Genomic DNA, 23,763 nt, shown 5'->3' with positions numbered 1-23,763 from the left:
GAAGAAGAAGAAGAAGAAGAAGAAGAAGAAGAAGAAGAAGAGGAGGAGGAGGAGGAGGAGGAGAAGGAGAAGGAGAAGACGAAGAAGAAGAAAGAAGAAGAAGAAGAAGAAGGAGGAGGAGGAGGAGGAAGAGGAGGAAGAAGAAGAAGAAGAAGAAGAAGAAGAAGAAGAAGAAGAAGCAGAAGAAGAAGAAGAAGGAGAAGGAGAAGGAGAAGAAGAAGAAGAAGAAGAAGCAGAAGAAGAAGAAGAAGAAGAAGAAGGAGAAGGAGAAGAAGAAGAAGAAGAAGAAGAAGAAGAAGAAGAAGAAGAAGAAGGAGAAGAAGAAGGAGGAGGAGGAAGAAGAAGAAGAAGAAGAAGGAGGAGGAGAAGGAGGAGAAGGAGAAGAGTAGTAGTAGTAGTTTGGATTTATATCCCCCCTTTCTCTCCTGCAGGAGACTCAAAGGGGCTTACAATCTCCTTGCCCTTCCCCCCCTCACAACAAACACCCTGTGAGGTAGGTGGGGCTGAGAGAGCTCTGAGAAGCTGTGACTAGCCCAAGGTCACCCAGCTGGCGTGTGTGGGAGTGCCCAGGCTAATCTGAATTCCCCAGATAAGCCTCCACAGCTCAGGCGGCAGAGCTGGGAATCAAACCCGGTTCCTCCAGATTAGATACATGAGCTCTTAACCTCCTACACCACTGCTGCTCTCAGAGTCGCCACCCCAGCCTGTACAGCCCAGGATGTCAGTATGTTACCTCTGCCTGCTGGTCTGGCCATGAAGGTCTGCTCCATGAAGTTGCAGCTCATATTCCAGTAGTTGTTTCTGTAGTTGGTGGCGTTCCTAGATATACAATAATAATATTATTAATAATGAAAAGCCCTTATTCAGCTACGGCGTTAAAACGAATGCACTGATAAAGGCAATTCCCAGCATCACTAGTGGGAGAATAAAGGCCTCATCTGCAAAGGGAGCAGGGGTGGAATTGACCGCACTGCTTTAGAATGCAGGTGGAGGACGGCATTTTGGACGATCCCTTTGCCCTGTCATCGAAACATACCGGGGAAAAGTTTTCTAGTCCAGCAGGGAGCGTGCTGGACTCTTCTTCCGTTTGTAGAGGGGCCACTGTTGGGTAGGAGCAGCAGTGGCGTAGGAGGTTAAGAGCTCGTGTATCTAATCTGGAGGAACCGGGTTTGATTCCCCGCTCTGCCGCCTGAGCGGTGGAGGTTTATCTGGGGAATTCAGATTAGCCTGTGCACTCCCACACACGCCAGCTGGGTGACCTTGGGCTAGTCACAGCTTCTCGGAGCTCTCTCAGCCCCACCTACCTCACAGGGTGTTTGTGGTGAGGGGGGAAGGGCAAGGAGATTGGAAGCCCCTTTGAGTCTCCTGCAGGAGAGAAAGGGGGGATATAAATCCAAACTCTTCCTCTTATTCTTCTTGTCTGCCTCAAGCAGAGGAGTGTTCTGAATTATGACCTTCTGCCTCCAGACTGGTCCATTCCACCATTTCATTCTGCTGCTCGAATTGAACAAAACCCAGGCCGGCAGCACCTGACTCCAGGGCCTGCTTAACAGGCTGGACTTCCCTTCCAGAACACCATTCTGCCATTGTTACAGGCACATAAGCCAGACCACATCCCAGGTAACTCAGACATCTATTCTCCTGTACACCAGAATGACTGTCAGATCTAGAGTATAGTGTGGACTCTTTCCCCTCCAAGAAAGGAAAGTTGCACTCAAGTTAATCACCAGAAAAGTGCTCCAATATCCACTAAAGGGTCCGCTTGACTCATTTTTTGAGAAATCTCAAAGAGTTCACCTTCAAACAATCAAGCCAGTGTTGCCAAATGTGGCTCTTACGTGGCCTGGAAGCTTGCTGTGTGGTCCTGAACTAGCTGCTCCCTCTCAGCCTCACCCAGCTCACAGGGCTCTTGGGAGGATAAAATGGGGAAGAGTTCAGGTCTGCATGCAGGCGGCCCCGAACACTTGGCAGGAAGGGTGGAGGGGAAAAAGTCAAGACACAATAAGGAGGGCGAGACTGTCCGAAGACAAAAATCTGATATGAGTGAGAATTTTGCCAGCATTTTATTAGAATATTCTGCCCTTGTAATTAATTAGTTGCCTCTTCCGATCACAGCGCTTGTTAATTTGAAAAAGAAGAATAAATTTTAACACTAAATGAGGGCAGCTCCTTGAAACGAGAGGCATGCGAGGAGCCAGTCCCTTCCCCCCCCCCCCACCCCAACATGGCTCTCCTTGCGATCTTGTCAAGCTAAGTTGATTTAGTATGAGTGCCTCTGAATAACGAGTGTCCCTAATAAACTTGTTTGACATGGGAGTGCACAGGTAAAATGCTAATTGTACCCAAAGAGCCACCATCTGAAAGCCCGCATGATTTCCACCCTGGGGCAAAGTCCGTGGAATGGAAAGGGCAGGGCGGCCGCAAAAGAAAGGAAGAGAAACTCCTCAACAACTGGTTTGACAGCGAGGCTGTTAATGTCATAGGTCGGAGATATGTGGGTATCAGAATTCCTGCTCTTAGGGAGCTACAGTTCACTTGGGAGCGGTTCAGTGGCAGAAAGGAATCGCGTCTGAATGTGTGGAAAGGAAAGCCCTATCTCAGTGGCGACGAACCTTTTCGAGACCGAGTGCAGCCCAAATTGCAACCCAAAACCCACTTATTCATCACAAAGTGCCAACACGGCAATTCAACCTGAATACTGAGGTTTAAGTTTAGAAAAAACGGTTGGCTCTGAGGCGTGCGTTACTCGGGAGTAAGCTTAGTGGTAGTCGGTGGCTTTGCTTTGAAGCAACTGTGCAACTCTTCCAACGGGTGAATCACGACCCTAGGAGGGTTTACTCAGAAGCAAACCCCATTGCCAGCAATCGAGCTTACTCCCAGGTAAAGGATTGTGATTTAGTTCTTCACATGAAAATCAGTGGAGTTCAACAGCGCTTAACAGGGTGACCTACTCTGCTTCCCCAAAACTAGGTCTTAGGTTTAATGCTAACAATCGAGCCCAGCAGCCCAGGCCAGCCTAGATGTGTGTGTGTGGGGGGGACGACTCTATTTGCGTGTGCCCACAGAAAGGGCTCTGGCACCCGTGCCATAGGTTCGCCACCACTGCCCTATCTGTTCCGACCACCACCGGACTCTGGGAGGAAGTGGTTTTCTCGCCTGGACAGGCTTCACTGCAGCAGCTCACCTCTTCCATCCGCTGGATGAACTGGTCAAGCTCGCCAATTCTCTGGTCTTTTTCTTGCAAACTCGTCTCGGTCAGCCTCATCCTCTTATTGGCCTCTTCAATGGCCTTCAGGAGCCTGTTCGTCTCGGCCTGCCGAGGAAAAGCGGACAGTGAGGAGCTGCCAACAGAACGCCATCCCTGCTTCAGGCCCACCCTTCAGTGTGGCAATCTGGAGGACCGGGTTTGGTTCCCCGCTCTGCCACTTGAGCTGTGGAGGCTTATCTGGTGAGCCAGATTTGCTTGTGCACTCCAAAACATGCCAGCTGGGGTGACCTTGGGCTAATCACAGTTCTTTGGACTCTCTCAGCCCCCACCCACCTCACAGGGTGTTTGTTGTGGAGGGGGAAAAGGGAAAGGAGACTGTCAGCCCCTTTGAGTCTCCTTACAGGAGAGAAAGGGGGGATATAAATCCAAACTACTACTCCTCTTCTTCTCAGCCTGTCGCAGGAAGCCTGCTCTCTCAAAGCAGCCTTTGCATTTGCATTGCACTTATTTGTATCCCGCTGAGTTTGGACTCAGAGCCGTTCTCCCCTCCTCCATCCTCTCAGAACATCAGTCCTGTGAGGCGGGCCACGCTGAGAGTTTGTGGTGGGCCCAAGAGCACCCAGTGAGCTCCTGGGGTAGAAGTGGGGATTTGAATCCTCCCACAGTTTTGGTTCCCCCCCCCCCCCCCCACTGCCTGGCCCAGTGACTGCCTGCTCCCGGCCTGCACCCCTGCGAATCAACAGCAGAATTCGCACGCAAGATCCTCAACAACCAGAATACTGAGCTTAAGGCCTCACAGGCACGGCCAACACCATTCCTGAGTGACCACTGCTTATGCAGGACAGAATTCACACGAGACTCACTGGAGAGAAATTTTAATTCAGGAAGTGAACAAACGATTACAACTCATTTCTGCCCTTTCAGAGGGCAGCCGCGTTTGTCTGCAGTAGAAGTGCTGGGTTTGTTTGTTTGTTTGTTTGTTTGTTTGTTTGTTTGTTTGTTTGTTTGTTTGTTTGTTTGTTTGTTAGTTTGTTAGTTAGTTAGTTAGTTAGTTAGTTAGTTAGACTTTTATGCCGCCCTATCCCCGAGGGGCTCCAGGCGGTGTACAACATGTAAACATAATACAACGTAAGATAGCTAAAACCTTTAAAAGCAGCGATAAAAACAATAGAAGCTGAATCTAATAAATATAATAAATACCAGTATAAATATGAGTGGCGTCCAGCCACTCCATTTTCAAAGTCCTCTCCCCAAGAGGGAGGGATGGCGAGTCCCGTTAGATGACAAGTGGCCCAGGCGTAAGGGGGCAAAAAAAGAGGGGGGGCAACATCAGCGGCCGGTTCCTCCAAAGGCCCGGCAGAACAGCTCCGTCTTACAGGCCCTGTGGAGTCCAGCAACATCTTAGAAGAAACAAGATTTCCGGGGTGGACACTTTCTAGGCCCTTCATCAGACGGGGACCTTTAACTCTCAAACCCCGCAAATCTGGTTGGTCTCTAAGATGCCCCTGGACTCTTATCTCTTCGATATCCTTTTTTGAGATGCGGCGACCAGAACTGGACACAGGACTCCAAGTGCGGTCACACCACTGCTTTATAGAAGGGCATGACAATCTTTGCAGTTTTATTATCAACTCCTTTTCTAGTTATCCCCAGCATAGAGTTTGCCTTTTTCACAGCTGCCATGCGTTGAGTTGACATTCCCATGGAACTATCCACTAAGACGCCCAAATCCCTTTCCTGGTCTGTGACTGATAGCACTGACCCCTGTAGCGTATATGTGAAGTTTGGATTTTTTGCCCCGTGTGCATCACTTTGCATTTTGCTACATCGAACTGCATTCGCAGCTGTCCAATGTTAGCTTTCAGTGTTCAATTTGTTTTGTGTCGTTGATATTGTGTTTTTAACTTCACAGGAAGCCACCCTTCAGTTAGTCCACTTACTATGAGGGTTTCTTTCTCGTGTTTATGGTTCTGTTCTTCCTCCAGCAGCTGCTCTTCATACTGACTATAAAGTTTCTTGGTCATCTCTCTCATGACTTCCGCATTAGCTTCTTGTGAACATTCCACCTATAAAAAGAATTTTAGGGACGTTTTACGATCAAAAGGAACCAACAGCAGAGGACAGCCAAACACGCCACTTTCAGTCGGCAGGAGTCTTCCGTGCCAGATCTGTATCCAAGAAGGAAAACCCACCCGGTTTCTTCCTTCACTAGTTCATGCGGAACACAGTCCACCCGGCTGCTCCCTTGCAAAAGCATCAAAAAATGCACATCAGCAGTTCCTGCTAATTTCAATGCATTATGCACAAAATAATGTCCCATCCCCATGGGCCAGTGCTGCTTAACAAAAAGAAGAAGAAGAAGAAGAAGAAGAAGAAGAAGAAGAAGAAGAAGAAGAAGAAGAAGAAGAAGAAGAAGAAGAAGAAGAAGAAGAAGAAGCAGAAGAAGAAGAAGAAGCAGAAGAAGAAGAAGAAGAAGAAGAAGAAGAAGAAGAAGAAGAAGAAGAAGAAGAAGAAGGAAGAAGAAGAAGAAGAAGAAGAGGAGGAGGAGGAGGAGGAGGAGGAGGAGGAGGAGTTTGGATTTATATCCCCCCTTTCTCTCCTGTAAGAAGAAGAAGAGAAGAAGAGTTTGGATTTATATCCCCCCTTTCTCTCCTGCAAGAAGAAGAAGAGAAGAAGAGTTTGGATTTATATCCCCCCTTTCTCTCCTGTAGGAGACTCAAAGGGGCTTACAATCTCCTTGCCCTTCCCCCCTCACAACAAACACCCTGTGAGGTAGGTGGGGCTGGGAGAGCTCCGTAGAGCTGTGACTAGCCCAAGGTCACCTAGCTGGCGTGTGTTGGAGTTCACAGGCTAATCTGAATTCCCCAGATAAGCCTCCACAGCTCAGACGGCAGAGCGGGGAATCAAACCCGGTTCCTCCAGATCAGAGTGCACCTGCTCTTAGTCACTACTGCTCACTCCCACTGAAAGAAGGGGGAAACAAATCAACCTTTGCTAAGTCTGTGGGCCTGACGGGGTCACTGCTTTTCTAGCTACCGAGCATTATTTATTTAGAAGAAGAAGAAGAAGAGTTTGGATCTATATCCCCCCTTTCTCTCCTGTAGGAGACTCAAAGGGGCTGACAATCTCCTTGCCCTTTCCCCCTCACAACAAACACCCTGTGAGCTGGGTGGGGCTGAGAGAGCTCCGAGAAGCTGTGACTAGCCCAAGGTCACCCAGCTGGCATGTGTGGGAGTGCACAGGCTAGTCTGAATTCCCCAGATAAGCCTCCACAGCTCAGGCGGCAGAGCGGGGAATCAAACCCGGTTCCTCCAGATCAGAGGGCACCTGCTCTTAGCCACGATGCCACTGCTGCTCACTCCCACTGAAAGAAAGGGGGAAACAAATCAACCTTCGCTAAGTCTGTGGGCCTGATGGGGTCACTGCTTTTCTAGCTACCCAGCATTATTTATTTATGTTATCAATAGTCCACCATTTTTACTGTGACTCAGGGCAGACTACACAGAACGATTCAATACAATTCACAGGATGGAACACATTCAAATAAAGAATGAAAGAGGAGTTGGATTGTAGAACCAACCACAAATTTAAAAAAAACAGAACTGAAACAAAGCAAATTGTTAAGATGACACACTAAGCAACACAAAACAACACAGCAGGATCCAGCTTACAGCAAACTATGAATAGTAGTATAGACCACAATCCCTAAAAAGTTATCCAAGTAACTTTGAGAAACGGATTGTGCAGTGCTACCCTACTGCTTGCACAGAAAAACTCTCTTGAATCACTCAGCCTTGTGTAGTTTGCGGGAAGCCAGGGGAAAGGGAGCCCTCCTGACCTCTTCAGGTAGGCTGCTCCACAGGATGGGGGCCACAACAGAAAAGAAGCACAGGTATAGACAGGTGTTGGTTTTGCGCATTTGCAGGCTGGCACCTGCAGAAGATATCACTGGGATGAGCGAAGCTGTTAGGGCGGAGCAAAGGGGAAGAGGCAGCCGTGCAAATATAAGAACTCCCTCCTCTTTACCCCCATGGGCCCTAATACATCAGGACCCATTATTTTGCATTAGGAGGGTTTCGTAAGGGCGCAGGCGATGTTTTAAGATACTACTGTTGTTTTAATTATATATATGTTCTTAGCTGATGTTTTATCTGTACACCGCCCTGAGCCATTCGGGGATAGGGTGGTATACTAAATTTAATAAATAACAACAACAACAACAACAACAACAACAACAACAGAACATCAGAACGAGCCTAGCTGGATCAGACCAGAGTCCCTCTAGTCCAGCACTCTGCTACTCGCAGTGGCCCACCAGGTGCCATAGGGAGCTCACAGGCAGGAGGTGAAAGCAAGGGCCTTCTGCTGCTGCTGCTGCTCCTCCTGAGCACCTGGTCTGCTAAGGCCTTTGCAATATGAAGGGCTTCTTATGTGATGGCCAACACTTTAACTTGAGCCTGATAACAGATGGGCAGCCAGTGAGAGTCTGCAGAATGGGAGAAATTTTTATGCTCCGTCCAGGTCCAGTTAATAGCCCATTCACAGCATTCTGCGCTGACTGGAGCTTCCAAGTCAGTTTTGAGGGGAGACCGATGCACGGTGCATTGCAGTAGTCTAGTGTCAGAGCCACTGTGGCATGGATCCAGGTGGCCACTATCAGCCCTATCCAGGTAAGGGACCATTCTTAAGCATAAGCATAAGCATTGTATTGTCATTGTGCACGCACAACGAAATTTACAGCAGCATTCCTCGATGCACACAATTTCAGACTCATACCCCCTCCTCACTTTCCCCTTCCTCCACCCATCCCTACACAGCCCCAAACACATCAACACGAAGCCGCGGAGTTCAGCATCGCCACAGCTCTAGAGTAGAAGCTGTCTCTGAGCCTCTTTGTCCTAGTTTTGATAGACCTGTATCGTCTGCCGGATGGTAACAGTTCAAAAAGAGAGTGTGCTGGATGAGACGGGTCTCTCGGAATATTTTGGGCTTTCTTTAGGCTTCGGGAATTATAGAGTTCTTCCAAGGAGGGGAGAGGGCTAGGATGGAAGAAAGCCTTTTTTGAAACTGCATTAACTTGCTTTTCCAGCGATAATGTTGGGTCCAGTATAACCCTGAGGCTTTTTCCAGAGTCAGGTCAGAACATTCCTCATGCTGATAACTGCTGCCCCCAGAACCACCAAAGGGTGGTTCCCCCATCCAATGTCCAAAAAATTACATGGCTACAGCTTACTTTTAGCCTGAGCAATTCATTTTCCACCCGGGCTGTTTCCAGCTGCTTCTGCTTCTCCTTCAGTTTTTCCATAGACTGTTCATGCGTTTGTTTCAGGTTCTTTATCTGATCCCGAATAACCGTGTTCTCCAAAGTAACGTCAACTAAGGTTTTCTGTAAAAATAGTCAATGAAGTACAACCGTTCATTCATTGTCACGTAAGGAGCTGAAAAACAGAGAAGAGGTCTACTGTTTTCCTGTCGCTGGAAGGAGATTTTAAAACTTTTCACTCGCTGTTTAGTAAGGGCCTAACACAGTGATGGCGAACCTATGGCACGGGTGCCAGAGGTGGCACTCATAGTCCTCTCTGTGGGCACGCACAGAGTCAGCCCCCCCCCCCCCACACACACACACATCTAGGCTGGCCTGGGCTGTTGGGCTCGATTATTAGCATTAAACCTAAGACCAAGTTTTGGGGAAGCAGTATAGGTAACCCTGTTAAGCGCTGTTAAACCTCACTGATTTTCATGCGAAGAACTAAAGTGGGATCCTTTACCTGGCAGTAAGCTTGGTTGCTGGCAATGTGGCTTGCTTCTGAGTAAACCCTCCTAGGGTCATGATTCACCCATTGGAAGAGTTGCATGGTTGCTTCAAAGCAAAGCCACCGACTACCGCCAAGCTTACGCCTCGGAGCCAACCGTTTTTTCTAAACTAAAACCTCAGTATTCAGGTTGAATTGCCGGGTTGGCACTTTGAGATAAATAAGTGGGTTTTGGGTTGCAGTTTGGGCTGCACTCGGTCTCGAAAAGGTTCACCATCACTGGCCTAACAGAACTAGGCTGCCTGTTCTCCAATCCAGCCAAATCTCAAGAGTCAGACCTGCCAAATGTGGGCACTTTACAAGAAAGTCACAGGTAGGGCAGACTGTTGGCGGGGTACCTGGCCAGACGGCAGGTCCCTACAGGGTGACTAGAAAAAAGTTGTCTTGTGGCATAAATTCCACAGGGCCTGTAAGATTGAGTTGTTCCACCAGCCGCTGAATGGTGGCCCCTCCTGTTCTCGCCTCTGCTTTATATCTCTTTATTGAGGGGGTCAGCAGTCTTCCCGTCTGGGGAGGGTTTTAAATTTGGGTCTTGCTGGGCGCCTTTGACTTCGACTTTTAAATTTTGTACTAATCGCTGTTTTTAAAAGGGATTTAGTAATATATTTGTATTGAAACTTAATTGTTAAGCTTTGATTTGTTGTTTAGTTTTATTATGATTTAATTTTGTTGTACGCCGCCCAGAGCCCTTCGGGGATAGGGCGGTATACAAAACCAAACAATATAAATAAATAAATAAATAAATAAATAAATAAATAAATAAGTGGGATAGATGGATGGATGGATGGATGGATGGATGGATGGATGGATGGATGGATGGATGGATGGATGGATGGATGGATGGATGGATGGATAAATAAATAAATAAATAAATAAATAAATAAATAAATAAATATGCACGAGAAGCGCTGACTGTGGAATACCGCACAGTGGCCAACCTTTAATCATGAAAAGTCATCTATGAGGCCAAAAACAAGGAAGCCGATGAAATACTTCAACATGCTATATTAAAAGCTACTGAAAGAAAAAGTATGGCAGGTTACCAATATTAAAGAATAAAGCCGTTTGCCCTGACTGTACTGCCGTTCAAATGTGTTGACATTTTACATTTTACATACCAGTTTGTTTGCAGACTGCTAAGTGTGTGAAATCTACAAAAATGTGGCTACCCTGGGGAACTGAAGCCCCCAAGAAATACGTTTATTATCATTAAAAAAAACAAACAGAAAAATTGTCATTGTCACCTTTTTCTTTTCAAAGGCAAAGTCCTATGTGACACTGAAGGAAATGTTATGTTACCGCAAGCAACTGTTTATCTTTAAAAATGTGTGTTGTTTTAACATTCACAGTGCGGTTCTTTCACTGGGTATTTGACGAAAAAGTCCCTTCGCTCCAAACGTTGATCTTGTTCTCCCTTTGTCCCGCCCACACTTTAAACAAATTGTGTAAGAGAGGGGATGTTTGCCAACAGAGCCCGGTATCTATGGCGACAGCGTTATCAGCAATTTACCTGTAGCTCAATGGAGGCGGAGGTCAACGAGCTGTTCATTTCGCTAAAGCTGTCCAGCGCTGCCGAGTGCACCTGTAGCTGGTTTTCCAAAGACTCCTGTCGAGTGCTTGATACCTGCAGAAATATAGGCGAGGTTCCTCCCGTTTAATGCGGCCCACAACGCAAAACTTAAGAAGGATTCATCTCAAAATCACACATGCATATAGAGTGCATTATGAAAGGTGTCAGGATCAGAATTAAGAAAAGATGGACATCTGTGTTGCTTGTGGCAAGCCTGCCTTCCCAATCAAAGCGCAGACATCTCCGAGGCCCCGTGGAGCTGCCTTTTGTGGCCGGCAAGGGATTTTGCCACACTTGTCCCAATGCCCCCAATAGTGACTGGACTTACAATTCCCTTCTCCCCACCCACACACCCATTCAAGGGGACGAGAGTCTACAATCCCACTGGCACTTCATGGGACTCCCCAGACCAGTGGTGGCAAACCTATGGTACGGGTGCCAGAGGTGGCACTCAGAGCCCTCTCTGTGGGCATGCGAAGAGTGCCCCCCCCCACACACATCTAGGCTGGGCTGGGCCGCTGGGCTCGATTATTAGCATTAAACCTAAGACCTAGTTTTGAGGAAGCAGTGTAGGTAACCCTGTTAAGCGCTGTTAAACCCCACTGATTTTCATGGGAAGAACTAAAGCGTGATCCTTTACCTGGGAGTAAGCTCGGTTGCTGGCAATGGGGCTTGCTTCTGAGTAAACCCTCCCAGGGTCGTGATTCACCCATTGGAAGATTTGCACGGTTGCTTCAAAGCAAAGCCACCAACTACCACCAAGCTTACTCCCGAGTAACGCATGCCTCAGAGCCAACCGTTTTTTCTAAACTAAAACCTCAGTATTCAGGTTCAATTGCCGTGTTGGCACTTTGCGATAAATAAGTGGGTTTTGGTTTGCAGTTTGGGCACTCGGTCTCAAAAAGGTTCGCTATCACTGCCCCAGACCATGGTCACAGTAACTGGCTTTGTAATAGTGTTTCTCCTCCTACTTCTGAAAGTCCTGTGGCCTGCAATAAATACTGACTGACTGGTCACAAAAACCATCTCTCACCTACCACAGCGAAATTGCTCAGTGTTTTTTTTTATTTCGATAAGCCTTTATTGGCATACAGAACATACAAGCTCAGTGGTTTTTATCAGTGTTCAAATACTGATCACAACATTCACTGAATTCCTGATCCAGAGCGCCTCCTGTTATGCAGGCAAAATTAGAGGCCCCGCTATAAAAAATGTGGAAGGTAAATATACACCTGAACAAGCTATTAGGAGGAAGGTAACTCCCAGAACATAAAAGGGGCTGGCAGGATCTCTGGAAAGCACAAAGCAAGAACAGAAGGCCAGACAACAGCCACTATAAAGAGCCAAACAAAAGAAAAGGTAATTATAAAGCAGTAGCCTGGCGTGCAATTATGAACTGGAGGGGAAAACCCGCCCAGTCAAGGTACAGAAGTCAATTACCCTGAGAGGTCTACATTTGCCAACAACAAACGAGATCCACAGCTAGATAAAACCAGTGCACAGGGGAGTCTATAAATATTTATTAGCTCATTACCCAATAAAATGTTTACAAACCAGCCTGGGCACCTATGGAACTAGGCCAGCGCACGCAGATGTGAAAGGTATTCTAAGTGCCCCCATGCAGGGTACCCTGGGTACATTTGAAGAACCTTCAAAAAGTAGGGAAGAGATGAACAAAGAAAGTTATGGAGTGAAAGAGCACTTTCTGATCTCCTAGTATTTCTGGATACCTGGATACCTGAAGGGAGGATGCTGGGTATTAAAAGGAGACAGCAGGTGCACTAAGCAGAGAAATATCAGTCGCAGAGAGTGTGATATTTTCATGAATTTGCCATGCTTCCTAAGAGATGGCTCCTGCGGGCTGCTGGGACACCGAGCGGCGTCCAATCCAGATACACGTCAAACAGCACTTTCATTCCCCCACCGTTTATTTCATCATCAGATGTCACAAATTAAAGACGATAATCAAAGAAATGAACAGAAGAACCAGTGCACTTACAGTCAGTTCCTTTGTAAACTCTTGGATTTTGCGTTTCATTTCATCATACTCTCCATACATTTTCTTTCTCGCCCTTTCCAAAGTTAATCTCACCTGAGAACAAAAGAATTACAGTATTTCGTGTGACGAAAGCATCGTGAGTCGTGGGGTCAGCTCTGCTCGGCACAGACCTCAGGTCTGCAGGCTTCCTCAGTAGCTGTTGCCTCTTATTTCAGGGGACACGTTTCAAAGCCCCCCCCCCCCAGTGGCATTTCAGAGAGGATGCAAATTTGAAACCTTCAGCAGGGCCGGGGAGTGGTGGTTAATATTGGACAAAGTGGGGTAAAGGCAGTGGTGGGATCCAAAAATTTTAGTAACAGGTTCCCATGGTGGTGGGATTCAAACTGTGGCGTAGCGCCAATGGGGCTGAGTGGGGCACGATGGGGGCGTGGCCAGGCATTCCGGGGGCGGGGCATTCCTGGGCGGGGCTGTGGCAAGGACACAGCCGCTGTGCCGGTCCTTGGGTGGGAAACGAATGCACGCAGGCGCAGGCTGCCATGCATGCCGGTGCACCTCCTGCTAGACTGCTTCAAGTTCTGCGCGCTACTGCTGAGAGGAGGGGCGTAACTAAGGCAACAATCACGTGGCAAAATCACCCATTAGTAACCCCCTCTCGGCACACGCAAATAATTAGTAACCTACTCACGGGAAACGGTGAGAACCTGCTGGATCCCACCTCTGGGTAAAGGCTTATAAAGAAATAGGTTTTAAGCTGACTTCAAGAGAGTGACATTTTGTTGCTGTCCCTTTTAATGTTTGCGTCATCACTGATTACTTTTATTTGTGATGATGTAGGCTGTTTTTATCGTGACCCTGCTTAGGTCCCAGTTATTGGGAGAAAGGTGTTCTGAAACAAACCAATACACTCAAGCGTTTAAGCAGATGCAAAACACTCACGTCTCTTATGTACTTCATTTCTTCCTTCAGCTGGTGAGTTGACCATCCATAGACCACCATTTCTTTGTTATGATTACTATCAGATCTGTGCACCACACCATAAACCACGCCAGGTGAGAAGTTCCCCGTGGACAATCCATTGGGAACCTGGTAGAGACACTGTAGAAAAAGAAAAGATTATTTTTACCCTCAATAAGGAGGCAGGACAAAATCAGAGAAGGGTTATTATAGCAAACAAACCATCAGCGCGCTGTCATTCTGCGTTCGCTCCTCCTTTAACCCTGCCCATGCTTGCACAGAAGAATGTGGTGTAAAAGAGTTTGGCCAGACTATTCGTTCAGTCAGGGGGAAGGGGTGTTGTGTATTGAGCTACTGAGATTTCCATAGTTGGAAGGGTGACATCAGCTGAGAACATTATATTTAAGGGAGTGCATGCGTAGCTGCTCAGTATGCTACTCTGTTTCCCCTAATATAAGACATCCCCGAAAATAAAGACATGGTAGAGGTTTTGCTGAAGTGCGAAATATAAGGCATCCCCCGAAAGTAAGACATAGCAAAGTTTTTGTTTGGAAGCATGCCCAACGAACAGAACACAGAAAAATAGACATCCCCTGAAAATAAGACATAGCACATCTTTGGGAGCAAAAATTAATATAAGACACTGTCTTATATTCGGGGAAACACGGTAGTAGCTGCTAGTATTGCTAGATATTGATCATTTGTCTGCCCAGCGGCAGAATCCCTCTTGCTCTGCCTGGCACTTATGCACAACTACTTCACACACCCTACTCCAAAATATAACACGAAAGGACACATGAATATAGGCAGTGCACATGATGACATGTGTACAGTCATGCTGTGACAGAACTAAAATCTGATGTCTCACTTGAAATGTGTGGTTTTTTTTAAAAGCACAAAGAAAGCACAGTCAGTTTCCATACACGCTGGGTGGGGTTCCGCATTTAAAAACAAATTTTTATTTCCTGGGTTAAATATTTCCTTTGGTGGTTTCGCCACTCCCCTACGTGATTATTCACAACGAAGGAATCAACTCTGTGAAATGCCAGAGGGAAGAGTACTTTGAACTGGGAACAGCTGCTGCCACGGTGCGCCTCGTGCAGGTCAAAGACCCGGAGGACCTCTGGAATCGGTCAAAATGCAACGTTCAGACATCGTGGGCAGATTCCGGACAGCGTGGGATGCACGCCTTCCAAATAAACTCCACGCTCTGAAGACGCTCGGCACAAACTGCTATGTACAACTCTGGACAGCCCTGAAAAATGCTAAACGCTACTGCTCTAATGAAGGCTGTCTAGCCGAAGTAGTCATCCTCAAGTTTGGCTGTTTTAATTATTGTGAGCAGCGCTCGTTTGGCTAATCTGATTGGTGACCGGAGAGGGTGGGTGGGTGACCAAAGGTACTGGATAGTCTCCAGCGCCCTGGAATTTCTCAATAGCCTTTGGAATGCAGGACTCATCCAAGCTCAGGGGAGGGCAGCCAGAAGCACTTCCGAACTGAAGATAGGGTGACTGAGCTGAGACTGAGCTGTTATCAATAATGAGCCACTGTACTGCTAATTGGAGCTTGAGGGTACAACCCCTCCACTGGGTGCGTTTACTTTGTCAATAAGAACATAAGAACAAGCTAGCTGGATCAGACCAGAGTCCATCTAGTCCAGCTCTCTGCTACTCGCAATGGCCCACCAGGTGCCTTTGGGAGCTCACGTGCAGGATGTGAAAGCCAGGGCCTTCTGCGGCTGTTGCTCCCGAGCACCTGGTCTGCTAAGGCATTTGCAATCTCAGATCAAAGAGGACCAAGATTGGTAGCCATAGATCGACTTCTCCTCCATCAATCTGTCCAAGCCCCTTATAAGAACATAAGAACCAGCCTGCTGGATCAGACCAGAGTCCATCTAGTCCAGCTGTCTGCTACTCGCAGTGGCCCACCAGGTGCCTTGGGGAGCTCACGTGCAGGAGGTGAAAGCCAGGGCCTTCTGCGGCTGTTGCTCCCGATCACCTGGTCTGTTGAGGCATTTGCAATCTCAGATCAAGGAGGATCAAGATTGGGAGCCAACAAGCTTCTGAACAGCGACTGCCCACTGGGCCACGAAACAACCACAACTAGCCAACCAGACAGAAACATTTCCACAGACTTTTCTCCTGAACTGTTATTGCACCACAACTGTTATTGCACCACTGTTATTGCACAGGAAGAAAGAAACACATCACGGACAGAAGAGCCAGGAGCGCCACAGTGTAAGTCGAAGCACAGACACAACTGAGAAGGGTGTGTCTCTGCTGATGGCAGCGGAATAGTTTGCGACACGGCCGTGCAATACGGATTATTCAGACGTCTAACAAAACACATTCAACCCCGGCCACAATGAGCCACGCACGGATTCAGTCAAACAGGCCCGTGAACCTGTTTGGCAGGGCGATCCAGCGCCCGCTTGACCCTTTGCCTCCATCGGAATGGAGCCCGGCACCATTTCAAACGACACCCTGTCATTTGGGCAGCGCAGCTATTTCCCCCGTGCTTCATGAACTCGTGGGTGTGATAAGGGAGCTGTTACCAAGCTTTTGACACTGCCTTGTTTCTCTGCCAACCTGGCTTCCTTATGAAGGCTGCTGATATTCAAAGGAGGGAGGTTCCCCCCTGTGCCTGGTATATATAGTGTCCTACTCATATTAGTATCTTACTCTTATCTGATTCCGTGAGGGGAAGGATGGTATATAAGCTGAGTGAATAAGAATAATAATAAAATCCTGGACTAGAATCATGCGTCTCACTTCCTGACAAAGGAAGAAACGTGAATAACCCTGTATAATCACAAAGCAAACTAGGGCTCATTCCGCACATGCAGAATAATGCACTTTCAAACTGCTTTCAGTGCTCTTTGAAGCTGTGCGGAATGGCAAAATCCACTTGCAAACAGTTGTGAAAGTGGTTTGAAAACGCATTATTTTGCGAGTGCGGATGGGGCCTAAACAAAGCAAAAGTGACAATCCAATAAAGCACAACGTGCTAAGTTTACCCAGAAGAGAGAGGTGGGAACAAGTAACAAAAATAGCATCCCAGTAGCAGAATCTGGAGGTATGCTGCCCATTTCCAGAGCCTTTGCTGAATGCACAACTAACAGACTTATTTTTGACGGACAAATTTCACTGGATATTTACCTCTGCTGAAATTTGCCTGTAGCAAGAGCCAGGGCAACGCAATCACTGCACTCATGCTTGACTTAATGTCCTTGGATGTAAGATCAGTAAAACTTACCTTTTTGGTTTTTTCTGTTTTATTTTTTCTTTCCTGAGAAAGTGAGTCTTCTTCAGGGGGCAGGGTTAAACGCAGCCGGCAAACATTTGCCTGGAAGAAACGACAAAATTTTGCTTTCATTACATCAAGGACATTCCATTCTTGGTAAAAGAATGAAAAGTTACTTTCGAATAGATGGCTTATTGAGTCAAGGGGCAAAAAACAACAGTAAAACACAACGTCAAGGAGAACTTTATATCTCAGATTACCAAATGCCACGGAAAGAAGTGACAAAACACACACTGAAGGACAACCTATAAACAGAACAGTTTTTCCCCGTGTCAGACTCATTCACAAATAAACTGAAATCATCATCACACAGGACTGCAATGGAGCATTGTGTATTTCTAATTTTGCAAATAAAAAAAGTTGTACGTTTTGTCAAAGCAGCGCTGGAAGAAAGAATCACATGTGGGGTTTTATTGCATGACTTGAGCTGTGCAGTTCTTTTCGGGAAATTTCTTAATTGTTTTGAACCCCCTGTTCTCAATGTGGTACAGTCCTTCTTCAGCTTCTGGCCGAAGACATCCCCCTGCCTTTTACCTGGTCAAAGAGTTTTAGAAAAACTGGGATCTTGTTTTGTGCTGCTTGGGTTGGTCCAAGAAAAAAAAAGTCTTTTGTTTTCAGACTTTAAAGTGAGTACAAAACACTAAGAACTACTAATATCGCAGTGCTGAATCAAAGGCCCCTTCCGCACACGCAAAATAATGTGTTTTCAAACCACTTTCACAACTGTTTGCAAGTGGATTTTACCATTCTGCACAGTTTCAAAGAGCATTGAAAGCAGTTTGAAAGTGCATTATTCTGCATGTGCGGAATGAGCCAAAGACAGGTGTTGGAGATCCTGAGTGGGTGGGAAGGCGCCATCATTTTTTTTTAAATCAATAAATATATTTTTCCTTTGCCGTCAGCTTGCAATCGACTTACAGAAGCTCACATAGGCTCATTCTGCACACGCAGAATAATGCACTTTCAAACTGCTTTCAGTGCTCTTTGAAGCTGTGCGGAATAGCAAAATCCACTTGCAAACAGTTGTGAAAGTGGTTTGAAAATGCATTATTTTGCGTGTGCGGAAGGGGCCATAGTTTTCGAGGAAAGAGATGAGCAGGTCTGTCATTATTGTTAGTGCTGGATTTCCTTGGTGGTCCCCCTTTACTAACCAGGGGCAATCCTGCTTAGTTTCATGAGAGCAAATGAGATTGGGCCGACCTGAGTCATCCAGATAAGGGCAGAGGCAACTAGAGGTGGTTTGCCATTGCTTTCCTACCAAGGGTCTGCAACCTGTGGCTCTCCAGATGTTCATGGACTACAATACATGGATTGTAGTCCGCGAACATATCCGGAGCACCACAGGTTGAAGGCCCCTGACCATGGTGGCAGGGGCTGATGGGAATTGTAGTCCATGAACATCTGGAGAGCAGCAGGTTGCAGACCCCTGCAAGTATACACAATGACCCTGGTTTTTCTTAATGGTCTCCCATTCAAGTCCTAAGCAGGGATGGCCTTTCACAGCTCCCAAGATCTGATGAGACCAACCTGGGCCATCCAGGTGAGTGTGTGCTTTAAATAAAATATATAATGAATAAATTTATAACGCTGCCATGTTAAGTATGACTGGAAAAGTACGGAAACCATTAAATTAAAGCCTCCTGGGTTTTTACTGCATGATAAATTCTGAAGTTCTCAAAAATAACTGGAATGTAGCTTAAGAACATCTGCTAGGGCAAACACTGACGAACAAGGTTGCTGCAGTTAACGAACAGATCATTTTCGTGCACGAGACAAATGTCAGACTTTCTCTCAAGTTTCAGCCTCCGTTTGTTGCATGAACAGAGATCACCTGTGTCCCAAAACAATTCTATGGCAAAGACAAGCACTATCAGCCAATCTCCAAATTCCATCCCCTCGAGCACTCAAAGAATGTGCACTCTTGCGTGATAACAGCCGGTGTTTTCAAGCTAGTGGAAAAGCTACTTAGAGACAGACGACTGCACAACACGCGCTTTAATTAGATCTTACCAGAGTTTTAGATCTTACCAGAGTTTAAACACAATATGTTAACAACAGCTGCCAAGATGTTATCTTAATTATCAGAGTTCTCAAAAATAATTTAAATACTTTCAATTGCTCGAGTAATGTTTTGATAACTGCCAGTCTCTAAAGTGGCAACAGACACATCAAAGTTACCCACACCTTTGTGCCTTTCACACATTAGGGGCAAACTGAGAGCAGAGGCAGTGTGGCAGACTAAATGTCGGACTGGTATCTACCGACATCCAGGTTTGAATCCCACTCTAGCAAGGAAAAGGGGACTCAACCCTAACTCCGTATACACTATTCCACAAGCGTTAACTTACAATAGGGGTCTTCAAACTATGGCCCTCCAGATGTTCATGGACTACAATTCCCATCAGCCCCTGCCAGCATGGCCAAGTGGCAGGGCTGATGGGAATTGTAGTTCATGAACATCTGGGGGGCCATAGTTTGAAGACCCCTGACTTACAACATTAAAACCCAGTCGTTTTAGTAGAGCGTTGGAAATTGACATCAACTATGTACGTTTCAATGTTACAGCTTTCGTAAAAGAAGCAGTTTGCTTTCTGAGATGTTTTAAACATTTGTACAGACCTTGTAATAAATATTTATTTGACTTTAATTTTGTAACATTAACCCAAGTGAATATCAAGTCTCCACTCTGTCACAGGTGCACACTCGGGAACGCCACACTCTTTCAACCTGACCTACCTCACCGGGATATTGTGAAGATAAAACAGAGGATACTTTGGGCCCACTCTGGGGGGAAATGAATCAAATAAGTGAATAATAAACAAGTGAATAATAAACAAACCAATAATGTTTTCAGGTTTTCTTTGGAGTATAAACCCAGGTCACCTCTGAAAGTAAAAGCCACAACCAAATTCAGTTTCCTGAAGGCATTTAAGTGGGGGCAAACTGTAGGAAACTGGATTTGGTTGCAGTTTTCACTTTCGGAGGTGACCTGGGCTTATACTTTAAAGAAAACCTGAAAACATTCTTGGTTCAGCAAAGCGGAATGCCTCCACTGTGCTAATCTCCTCTACAAACCTCAAGAGCACAACTAAGATCTAAGTTCTGGAAAATGCCAGAAACATGGTGGACGGTGAAGTGAACATACTACAGCCAAAAAAACTGCTGGGAATAGTGTCAGTACAACTTTGCCACGCAATCCTAAGCAGAGTCATGCCATTCTAAGCGCACTGATTTCAGAATGAGGTTCTTTGGCTTCAGCTGTGAATAAAAGAAAAGGGCAAGGAAACCAGCTTCATGGGTGAATTCACTCATGAAGTGATTTGCTTTGGTCACAAGGTTTGGACTTGCAGCTAAAAATACAGGTTGGAAAGAGGGTTAAAAACAGGTTCCTGACAAACCAGAGGAGTATGTTTCATGCCTCACAGCCTTGATTCAGCTCCTTCTGTGTGCGCTTGGTAACGACTAGCACCTGCATCAATTCCAAGAAGAAGAAGAAGAAGAAGAGTTTGGATGTATATCCCCCCTTTCTCTCCTGCAGGAGACTCAAAGGGGCTGACAATCTCCTTGCCCTTCCCCCCTCACAACAAGCACCCTGTGAGGTGGGTGGGGCTGAGAGAGCTCCGAGAAGCCGTGACTAGCCCAAGGTCACCCAGCTGGCGTGTGTTGGGAGCGCACAGGCTAATCTGAATTCCCCAGATAAACCTCCACAGCTCAGGCGGCAGAGCTGGGAATCAAACCCGGTTCCTCCAGATTAGACACACGAGCTCTTAACCTCCTCTCCCTCTGCAAATGGATCCCCCTTCCTGGATCAAAGCAGCTGGGCACCTCTGGAACCTTTCTGTGCACCAGTTCCAGAGAAATGAATGGGAGATGCATAGGAAAATTGTACCCCAAATTCTCAAGAAGCACAAATTCTCAGCAGATCGTACCCCAAATTCTCAAGAAGCAGAATGCAGCCCAGCCCACTTTCTCCCAAGTCGGCTTTATTTACCGAACCAAGAGGAACACCAGCTACGGGTTCCTTAAAAGACACAAGAGACTGCATTTCCCATGTAAACTTTTAATGACACGCTGTTTTCAAAGGAGAAACCATCTGTACACATGACTCCGCTTCCGCTTACGTGGGAAATTAATAACTCTGGGCAGAACTCCTGCTCGGTGAGGCACTTCTCATCTTTTGTGCAGAGATCAGGGTGTTCCTTTGTGAAGAGCCAGGATCACTGCACAAATCCTTCCTGACTGGTTCCCCGGAACAGAAACGGGAGAACTTAAAACCGGCTAGAATGAGGGAGCTCCTCGCAGAAGTTAACAATCATGGGGTGTTCAGGGGCACCCTTAGCCAACGCGCCACGGGGCAGCAGCGCCCGAAGGCAGGGGGAAAGAAGAACAGGTTCCTGCCATTGCTTGCACCTGCCCGGCCGCCTGGGGCCTGGGCCGCTGGCTTTTGGCTTCGCTTTTGAGAAGTACTCACCCCACCCCTATATGCTGGCTAGATTTAACATCGTGCCATCTCCATTACATAGAGGAAGACTTAAAGGTCTTCCAAGCGATAAGAGGTTCTGTACCTGTAGCTTAGGACAGCTGGATTCCATCCCACACATTCTCCTGAACTGCTTATTACACCAAGAACTCCGATCCAGCCTGCTATCCCAAGCCATAGACCCTATGATTGATTATACTGAATCAGACAAAGTAGTTATGCTTTTAAATTGTCAGGACTTTCATTGTTGCCTTATGGTGGCAAAGTTTTTGTCAGAAGTTTGTAAACTGAATGTATGACAAACGCGAAGTTTTTTACTATTCACTTTTTAACTGGAACTGTATTTTTATACTGTCGTGTATATGCCAATAGAGGCTTATTGAAATTGAATTGAAATTGAGCTTTTGGCTTCAGCAATGGGTCCTGCCTGCCTCAAAAGAGATGAGGGCCCCAGCGAGGGGGTGGCGTTGCAGTATCTCTGGGACCCATCCTGACATTTTGCCAAGGAGCCCAGAATCACCACGATCACCCCCCTGCGACAGTTGCAAATCCAGCCCACACGCCCAGCAAAATGTACCGTTGTGGAGAGGAATCCTCGGCCACGCAGGTACGAGTCCTGCCCCGTCTCTGCAACGAAGCCACCTGCTCGGGGAGTGCTCTAACTGTGCAGGGGCCCCGAGAAAGCAGGCTTGTTGCCGTCTGACAGCATCTGTCCTCCTCCAGGGACCATTTCTCAACGTGCAAAAGGTGTCTGCTGGTGGAAGCAAGAACGCCGGAATGGGTTGACGCACCGGCTTTCACCATTGTGCCTCGCTGCATCTCTCATCTGAAGGAAAGCGGGACGCCAGCATGCCACAACCAGGTCGGGCGACCACTGTCCCTCGCCCCCTGACCGAGTGTGACCTCACTTCACAACTGAGCTGAAGACAGCGTTTTAATAAGGAATTCACATTTTCAACCAGGAGGCATTTAGGCTCTGTCCAGCAAGGGAAGAGGCCTAGCAGCTTGGAGCGGAAGGGCTGCATGCTTAGGGGTCATGCTCCTTTACCCGCACGCCAGCCCTACAAGGTAGGCCAGGCTGAGAAACAGCAGGCAGCCGACCCAGCACGCTCCAACCCCAGAGCTCCCCAGACCCAGGACTCTGCTGTCAGCCTGGGCTGGAAGTGGGTGGGATATAAATGGAATGAGATGAAAACAAAGAACCACCACGCGATGCCAACCTCATGGGGGCGCTCCAAAGGGCCCCCGCCCGGGCACAACCACCCTGCAGAGGCCGCCACCCCGGAATTCACTACCATTTCCCCGCCTTTCTCCCCTAGGGGAACATCGCCGGCTCTTCCCCATTTAGTCCCCACACCCAGACTGGGAGGAGGCAGCAGCTCAGGAGGAGAGCGCGTGGCTGGCCGGCCCCAGGTCCCCCCGGGGGAGCTTCCCAGGCGGCAGCGTGGGGATTCGAACCGGCGCTCTCCGGATCCAAACGCGCTACCAAGCCGGCCGGAGCCAGTCGCCGCGCTGCCCTCGCGGCGCATGCGCACGGCGTCCCCCTTCCCCGAGACCAGGTAGACGACCTGCGGCTCTCCAGATGTTCGCGGACTACAATTCCCATCAGCCCCTGCCAGCACGGCCCATTGGCCATGCTGGCAGGGGCTGATGGGGATTGTAGTCCGTGAACATATCCGGCGCGCCACAGGTGGCAGACCCCTGGCTGAGGCTCACCCTCCTCCTGCCGCCGGTGGTCTCTCCGCCGCCGCCGCCGTCGAGGGGCTTGGTGGGGGCGGTGGTGGTGAGGGTGAGGCCGGAGGTGTAGCGCAGCATCTTCCTCCTCCTCCTCCTCCTCCTCCTCCTCTTCCTCGCCAGCTGCTGCTGCTGCAGCCTGAAGGCCACTCGCGGACTGACTGCCTGACTGAGCGCGCCGCCGCCTCCCTCTCCCCGGCTGGGCTGGGCTGGGCTGGGCGGGGAGGAGGAGGAGGAAGAAGAAGAAGAGGGGGCCGGGCGAGCCAACAGAGAGGCGCCCGGCTCCCTCCCAGCCGCTCCCTCGAAGGTTTCCGGGCAGCAGGGACGGCGGCAGCCCGCAGCCGTTCGCCTCGTTCATACCACCACCCCCTCTCCTCTCCTCGCCTGCGTCTGAGCCCCACAACAGCCCCGCGAGGTAGGCCAGGCCAAGCCCAGTGGGTTTCCAAGGCAACGGGAGAAGAGTCGGACCTGGTCCTCCTTTGACACTCCCAGGTGTCAAACTCGCGGCCCCTTCGGGTGTTGTGGACTACAGTTCCCATCATGCTGGCAAGAGAAGAAGAAGAAGAAGAAGAAGAAGAAGAAGAAGAAGAAGAAGAAGAAGAGTTTGGATTTATATCCCCCCTTTCTCTCCTGCAGGAGACTCAAAGGGGCTGACAATCTCTTTGCCCTTCCCCCCTCACAACAAACACCCTGTGAGGTAGG

At 47.9% G+C, this 23,763-nt stretch overlaps 1 protein-coding gene across 1 annotated transcript in view; it reads right to left on the bottom strand.

Moving 5' to 3' along the window:
• The window catches only part of LOC125446152 (myocardial zonula adherens protein), a 48,780-nt gene extending 25,526 nt beyond the window's left edge, over nucleotides 1–23,254 (bottom strand). Inside the window, exons 1-9 of the mRNA XM_048519703.1 lie at nucleotides 23,044–23,254; nucleotides 16,800–16,889; nucleotides 13,527–13,685; nucleotides 12,591–12,683; nucleotides 10,532–10,645; nucleotides 8,442–8,594; nucleotides 5,149–5,274; nucleotides 3,185–3,313; nucleotides 734–819 (exon numbers count right to left, since the gene is read on the bottom strand). Of these exons, the coding sequence (XP_048375660.1) occupies nucleotides 734–819; nucleotides 3,185–3,313; nucleotides 5,149–5,274; nucleotides 8,442–8,594; nucleotides 10,532–10,645; nucleotides 12,591–12,683; nucleotides 13,527–13,685; nucleotides 16,800–16,889; nucleotides 23,044–23,142 (1,049 nt within the window). The 5' untranslated portion in view covers nucleotides 23,143–23,254. The remainder of the gene's footprint in view (nucleotides 1–733; nucleotides 820–3,184; nucleotides 3,314–5,148; nucleotides 5,275–8,441; nucleotides 8,595–10,531; nucleotides 10,646–12,590; nucleotides 12,684–13,526; nucleotides 13,686–16,799; nucleotides 16,890–23,043) is intronic.
• Between the last annotated feature and the right edge of the window lie 509 nt (nucleotides 23,255–23,763).

Source organism: Sphaerodactylus townsendi, linkage group LG17, assembly GCF_021028975.2.
Source record: "Sphaerodactylus townsendi isolate TG3544 linkage group LG17, MPM_Stown_v2.3, whole genome shotgun sequence".
Taxonomy (NCBI): domain Eukaryota; kingdom Metazoa; phylum Chordata; class Lepidosauria; order Squamata; family Sphaerodactylidae; genus Sphaerodactylus; species Sphaerodactylus townsendi.
Note: the sequence above shows the minus strand (reverse complement) of the source record. Positions and strands in the feature narration are given on the sequence as shown.